Source organism: Lactuca sativa, chromosome 5, assembly GCF_002870075.4.
Source record: "Lactuca sativa cultivar Salinas chromosome 5, Lsat_Salinas_v11, whole genome shotgun sequence".
In the NCBI taxonomy this organism is placed as follows: domain Eukaryota; kingdom Viridiplantae; phylum Streptophyta; class Magnoliopsida; order Asterales; family Asteraceae; genus Lactuca; species Lactuca sativa.
This window is the reverse complement of record NC_056627.2, coordinates 234,537,993-234,545,548: the sequence shown is the minus strand read 5'-3', so window position 1 is coordinate 234,545,548 and position 7,556 is coordinate 234,537,993. Positions and strand designations below refer to the sequence as shown.

General features: G+C 33.8%; 1 protein-coding gene across 1 annotated transcript; it reads left to right on the top strand.

The window, feature by feature from the left end:
- The first annotated feature begins 422 nt into the window (after positions 1–422).
- Positions 423–3,457, top strand: LOC111921717 (EIN3-binding F-box protein 2). Its single transcript, XM_023917299.3, has 2 exons — positions 423–699; positions 1,080–3,457. Exons 1-2 carry the CDS (start codon positions 675–677, stop codon positions 2,930–2,932), a joined length of 1,878 nt encoding a protein of 625 aa, XP_023773067.1. The 5' UTR covers positions 423–674; the 3' UTR covers positions 2,933–3,457.
- Positions 3,458–7,556: the final 4,099 nt, after the last annotated feature.

The following is a 7,556-nucleotide window of genomic DNA, read 5'->3' as shown; positions in this document are numbered from 1 at the left end:
TGGTTATTATTGCAAAGGGAATATGATCATTTATCATTTTGTTGTTCAATAAATGATGTTTTTGTGACCTCTTTAAAAAAAATGATGTTTTTGTGATTTACAAACATTAATATGAAAAAAACGTGAACAGTTACATTATTATTTGGGAAAAAAAAAGTCAAAAACTAAAAGGTTAAATTTGTTTAACTTCGAACACAATTACCGGCACCGTCCGGTTTCGGGTCAATGACGCGCACGCAGAATAAAAGGCAATCAGTTTTGGTACAAGTGGGAAATTCCAGACTAACAACCGGAACAACCGGTTTTCTTGAGGAGATTCAATGAATGTATGCAACAGTGTGTGTGTGTTTAGGGGGAGGTGTCTGTGATGTATCTAAAGACTGACTAACACCTCAGCATGATTTACATGCATCCCCCTTTTGTATATATAATCCACAATCTCTATTTCCACAATAGCACTGCGTGTTCTTCAAACATTCCAAAACTTCATTCCTCTTTCTCTCTCTCTCTTTTTCCTTTTTTTGCCCTGCTACTGGGTTGTAGAGGGTTTCCTTCTGAATGCAATCGAATCTTGAAGGAGATTTCATCAAGTGCTTCTGTTTTTGGATAATCTTTGTGTGCTTTTTGGTGAAAGATTTGGTGTTTTTGGTGGGTTATTACAAGAAGTTACAAAGATGCCTACTTTGGTTAATTACAGGGGTAAGTTTTTGCTTTATCTTCGTTACGTTCTTGTTAAAAATTTCCTATTTGGGTGTTTTGATTTCTTGAAAAATCGTATGAGTTCTTGATAGTCAGTAGATTTGATTTGTGGGTTATATCGGAAATCTTGAAGCTTTTGGTATCTGGTAGATGAAAATCTTCGAATTTTGTGTCTTGTAAATAGAGATTGATGTCATTGACCTAGATTTTACATATGAAGCCATGAATACGAGTTCTTTTTATAGAAAGATTAACCTTTTAGGAATCGTACTTAGTTTCTTCAGCTTTTTGCTAAATCGGAAACGTAGAAATTGCTATTAAAAGTTGTTTTTGGGGAATGAAAAAACTGTTTTCTGATAGATTGATGTTCGAATTTGCAGGTGATGATGATTATCACACCGGTGGATCACTCTGCTCAAAAGATTCAACCCGTTTGCTTTCCGTTTATGGTCCGCCTTGCAAACGCCAACGAATCAGCGATTCATACTTTCTCTTCTTCGAAGAGGATCAAAAGCCATCGATCGAAGTCCTTCCCGAAGAATGTCTTTACGAGATCCTCCGGCGATTGCCCGGCGGCCAATCCCGGAGTGCCTCCGCCTGTGTATCAAAGCGATGGCTCACAGTTCTAAGCAACATCAGAATCTCCGAGATCGATAATGGCTCATCCACCGATGTTGAAATGATCTCACCGGAAAACGACGGGTTTCTCACAAGGTGTATAGAAGGAAAGAAGGCCACAGACGGCAGACTTGCCGCCATTGCCGTCGGAACCTCTGGTCGCGGTGGATTAGGCAAGCTTTCGATTAGGGCAACCAACAAAGTAACAAAATCTGGATTCACAGCAATCGCACGTGGTTGCCCTTCGCTTAAAGTTCTTTCGTTATGGAACTTGCCTTCAATCGAGGATGAATCTTTAATCGAGATCGCAAAAGAATGCCATTCATTAGAAAAACTCGATCTTTCCCATTGCCCCTCGATTTCCAATAAAGGTGTTTCTGCAATCGCTGAATCCTGCCCAAATTTATCCTCTTTAACTATCGAATCTTGCAAAAACATCGGGAACGAAACCCTTCAATCCATTGCCCGACACTGCCCGAATCTTCAATCGATCTCAATCAAAGACTGCCCGCTCGTCGGCGATCAAGGAGTCGCAACTCTGTTATCATCACCATCTTCGAATTTAAAGAAAGTACGACTCCAATCTTTAAACATTACAGACTTCTCACTTGCTGTAATCGGGCATTACGGGAAATCAATCACTAATCTGTCGCTAATTAGCCTTCAAACTGCAAGTCAAAAAGGGTTCTGGGCTATGGGGAACGCAAAAGGTCTTCAATCTTTGATCTCGTTAACTGTGACCTCATGTTATGGGATTACTGATTTGAGCTTGGAATCGATTGCAAATGGTTGTGGTTCGCTTAAACAGATGATTATTAAGAAGTGTTGTTTTGTGTCTGATAAAGGGTTGATTTCATTCGTGGATTCCGCTAAATCACTCGAATGTTTACAGTTGGAAGAATGTAATCGGATTAGCCAACATGGAGTTTTCGGAGTTCTATCTTGCAATTCAAAATTGAAGTCTTTATCAGTCGTAAAATGTATGGGAATCAAAGATTCCGCTGAATCGGGGTTGGAATCGGAATTGGAATCAGGATTAGGGTCAGTCCGATCTTTAACGATCAAAGACTGTATTGGGTTTGGGAACACAAGCTTGGCAATTATTGGGAGATTATGTCCTGACCTAGAAAACATCGAGTTAAGTGGGCTTTGCGGAATCACCGATTCCGGTCTCCTCCCGCTTCTTGAAAACCGGAATACCGGGCTCATAAAGGTGAATTTAAGCAATTGCGTAAACTTAACCGACAAATTCGTGGTGGATCTTGCTAGGGTTCATGGCGGAACCCTAGAAGTCTTGAATCTTGAAGGCGGCCGGAGGATCACTGATGACAGTCTAGCAGCGATTGCGGAAAACTGTGTGTTGTTGAACGATCTCGATGTTTCAAAGTGTGGAATCACGGATTCCGGAGTATCGTGTTTGTCGGAAGGTGTTCAAATTAATTTACAGATCCTTTCGGTATCGGGTTGCTCCAAGATTACAAACAAGTGTACGCCGTTCTTGAAAAAATTAGGGCAAACCCTAGTTGGATTGAACATCCAACAATGCAATTCGATCACAAGTAGTGCGGTTGATTCACTTGTCACGAATCTTTGGAGGTGCGATATCCTATTTTAAATAAGAATAAAGATGGAAGGATCAGTTTTGTGTGGTGGGGTTGTCTTTGGCTCGTCAGTTGGTTTTCTGGTCACGAACAGGCAGACTGATACAGACCTGTTCGTGACTCTTTTAGTCTCGCTTGAAAGCGAGACTGTTTCAACTGCGGCCATGGTTGGACACACAAAGCCTTTCTTTTCATGTCTAGTTAGGTTAGCGGTTGTGGGGTGGGGGTCGGGGTCGGGTCGTATGGTTCGAGTCATGGTCCGGTGTGGTTTGAAGGTGAAGGAGGGTGCATCTGGTTTTTGGGCTTTGGTCAATGGCACTAGTGCTATTGAACAACACTTTGTGGTTGCTTTTTTTTTTAACCAAAGTCCATGTTTTTTATGGGATTTTAGGATCCTGTTTTCCCAGATTGATCATCTTGATATTTCAAATTGTACCTCTTTTAGTAGTTTTAATGAAAATGAAGGTTGAAAATGTAAGTTACTGTGTGCTGTTTGTAGTTGTACTGTACAAGTATATAAAGCTTATGTTCTACTAAAATTGTATGGTTTCTGGTTGTACTGTACAAGTATTTTATTGCTTTACCGTGGTTGTGCTGTTAACAGTTGTACTGTACATGTCGGTTGTGCATCCGATACTTGTATCGTACAAGTATTGGAAGCTATGGTTTTCTACAATCGTCGTGCTGTTCTGGTTGTACCGTACAAGTTTTCCAAGCTTTACTTTTCTGCATTTGTACAAAGTAGGTGATCAAGTAATTTTATCACTTTTTTAGAAGTAATTATGTTACATTCATTATTTTAGGACAAGTTTTTATTTTTATTTTGCTTATTTTATTCTTGCACAAGAATATAAAATGATCAATATTAGGAAATATTGCAAAATTAATGATCAAGAATTACGTTTTAAAAGATCACTCTTGTATACGACATAACACTCCTAAAACGGCTACAACGTACATTTTTTTTTTAAATAAAGTACAACTCATTATAAATCTAAATAATTTCTAAAAAAGCTAAATGTACAACTTTTCTTGTATAAAGTACAAGTCATTATAAGGCTTATGTAACAATAAGAGTTGTTTTATACTTTTTTACCAGGTCCTGTAAAAGTTTGTCTAATTCGGTTAGATTGAAATTGTTTATCACAATTAAAAGTCTTTGATTTGTTCATATATTTTTGATAAGTGTGGTAAAAAATCGTAAGTTAATCGGGCATTGACTCGGTTAAATTTGAATCAATCAACAACCCCTTAGAATCTCTAATTGGTGTTACCTAGAAAGTCACGATACATATCACTTAATGTTACTGAAACTTTGATTTAAATTTAATTAATTGTTTTACTTTGTCTTGTCAATATATGTTTATAATATCGTAAGACATATTTCACGTATCATATCATTCACAAAGATGATAATTAATAACTATAATCATATAATATGTTGTCTTTTTGCTCATATTGCAATTTATTATCATTATGTACAACAAACAATGAAGGTTCAATGGACATGGACCATTTGGTGGGGGCCAAGATTACCAAATCATATGAACAAAGTCCAATTAATATTGATATTAAATTGCCATAAGCTTGACATTGCATCTGGGCATGGTTTGTTGTCATGATCTCATATCACATATTTGTACCTACTTTAGAAGGTTGTTTTCAAGTTTCAATCTATCCGTATCAGGATTGTCGATAAAGTTTAATAATAACTTTAAAGGTGTGATTCAAGTCATGTAGAGAAAAGAAAAACGATAATGTTTAATTCGATGTAAGTCATTATATACGAAGAGTACGAAAGAAGAACATTTGATTAGTTGTGTAGTGATAAGTTTTTAGTCTTCAAATACGGTAGCTGAAATATTAGTTTTTAATATATAAGTTATCTCTAGTAATTTATTAAAAATTAGTTTACAAACTATTTTAAAAATATCATCAAACATTAAATTATAATAAATTCAAAAAAATATTGTAGTTCATACACGCCAAAATAGATTAAAACAAAAAACACCAACCAAATAAAATCTAAATTTTATTTGATATATCTAATCTAATTCTAATAAATAAATAGTTTTAATCATCATTTGTCAAATGTCACTCTAATGCAACTTCTCATTAATATCATGCTATGTGTCATGTAGATATATTAGACAACTAATTTCAAAATTTAAATTTAAACTTTCTAATTATATGTTAAATTTGAATTTATAATAACTTTAAAAGTTTGATATATCTCTTAATAAATAATTTATTTAAAATAATTGATTAATAATTATAAATTTTTATTATGAAAGTTTAATTAATTTTATAACCGTGAATTCCACGGGTTATAAACTAGTTTATAACAGATAAAAACACTAACCATTCAATTATATGTGTAGCTGTTCTAAAAATAATTTGATATACTATTATAATTGAAGGGATATACTATTATAATTAAATGTTTATTCAATTATAATAGTTTATACGCTCAAATACAATCTAAATTATATTTGATATATTTATAATAGATAAAAAACACCAATGATTCAATTATATATGTAGCCGTTCAAAATAATAATTTAAGTACTATATATAGAATTTATTTTATTGGTATAATAATAATAATAATAATAATAATAATAATAATAATTTATTTATTACTTTTTGTTTGTTAAGAGTAGGTTTCCCTTGATTTCAGACGTGTATCTATAGACATTCATGGTGCATATGTATATTATTTAGGGGTTATCGTTTGGATGGATCGGTTTGATCCGATCCAATCAAGTGAATCCAATTTGATTTTGGTTTTCAAAACATGGATCCGAATAGTCCAAATTGAATTCAAATCTGATCCGATCCGAACCAATTATAATTCGGTTGGATCGGTTTTTATAATTCGGTTTACAAAAACCGAAACATTTTAAAACGACATATAATTCTAATATTACCCAACTTTACATAAGAAGCAAATACAAATTATTTAGTTGTGATTTAAAATTTATAAACAACTAATAAGAAGATATATTATAGTTAAATATTTTATAGACAGAAAACTTTTGAGAGAAAATGTGTATTAATGTTTTTTTGTATCGAGTGAAACGTTTTGAACCTATTTGAAAAAATAAATTACAAAATTAATAAATAACTATATATATATATATATATATATATATATATATATATATATATATATATATATTATAAATAGATAAATTAAAAATGTTTATTCGGTTTTTTCGGACTATTCGGTTCTGATTTTATAAACCAAAACCAATCCGAAATCCAAAATAATAATTCGGTTTTGTTGAAAACCAATCCAAAAATCCGAATATCTAAACCAAATAGTCCAATCCAAATTATCCAATTGGATAATTCGGTTTTATCCGAATAGTGAACAGCCCTAATATTATTACACGATGGTGTCTTCATTAATATGGATGTGCAACGATATATTACATGTCTAGATCATATCGAATGTGAATAAGATATGATGAGAGATAAGGGGATTTGCCTTTTGTCCCAACTCCTACCAAGTAGATGAGAAATCAAACTTGTTGATCTGTATGTGTGAGATAGTTGGAAGCATAGTAAACTTGTTACACATATAGGAGTTTTTTTACCACACCGGTGTTTTTTGAAAACTTATTTACCAAACAAGTGTAGTTCTAAACATATTTACCATTTAGGGTTATAACAAAAAAAAAAAGAAAAAAAAAACGTAAGACGCAACCACATAGACCAGTCGACGTTCTGATACCCATTACCCAAAGTCACGTCTTCAATCGATCACTTCTATCGTCGTTCGATTTCTGCCATAGCCGACGCCGGCGGCTCTGATTCCGGACACAAACGGACATCGGCGACTTGATTCCGGCGAGTACTCCACTGCAGAAGACGACGGGGACTGATTCTTCTTCGATTCTGGCCATAATCAACGTTGGTGAATCCGATTCCAGCCACAACAAACTCGGTTGTAGCTTGATTTCCTTGTAAGTTCGAATCCTCTTTTGATTTTTGATTTCAGCTTGTTAGTTTTGGATTGATTCCAACTATTAATTGCTATTGCATTCCACTGTTATTTTGTTATTTGCAAATAGCAAATAACAATTGATTTCTACTCTGATTTATAATTGTAATTTGTTTATTTGCAATTGTTATTCCACATTTGATTACTCCTTTGATTTACAATTGTTATTTGCTTCAACATTCATATTTTAGAGCAATTTTATGATTGAATTTATGTTTTGTTCTAGATGGAGGTTGCTACAATGCTTTGTTATTGGGGTGGGACAACCTGTGATGGACCAGTTGGTATAAATTATAACAAAGCTCCAAAAAAAAAGCAATCAATGCTAACCGTAGAATACAATTTGATGAATTGGTTGACCGTATATATCTTGCTACATCTTTTGATAAACAACACCACCGCATCAACTTAATTTGTAGATATCCATCGGTTGGTATTGGAAATGTTGTAAAATACATTCCTTTTCCCATCAAAGATAATGATGATGTTGGCATTATGTTTGATGTGCTTCGTGTCCATCAAGAAGTAAGTAACATTGATCTCTATTTAGAGGTTGAAGACATTGATCAAATTCGACACATAGAGATGGAATCTAGGTATAAACATTTGTGGTTTTACATGATTTACAA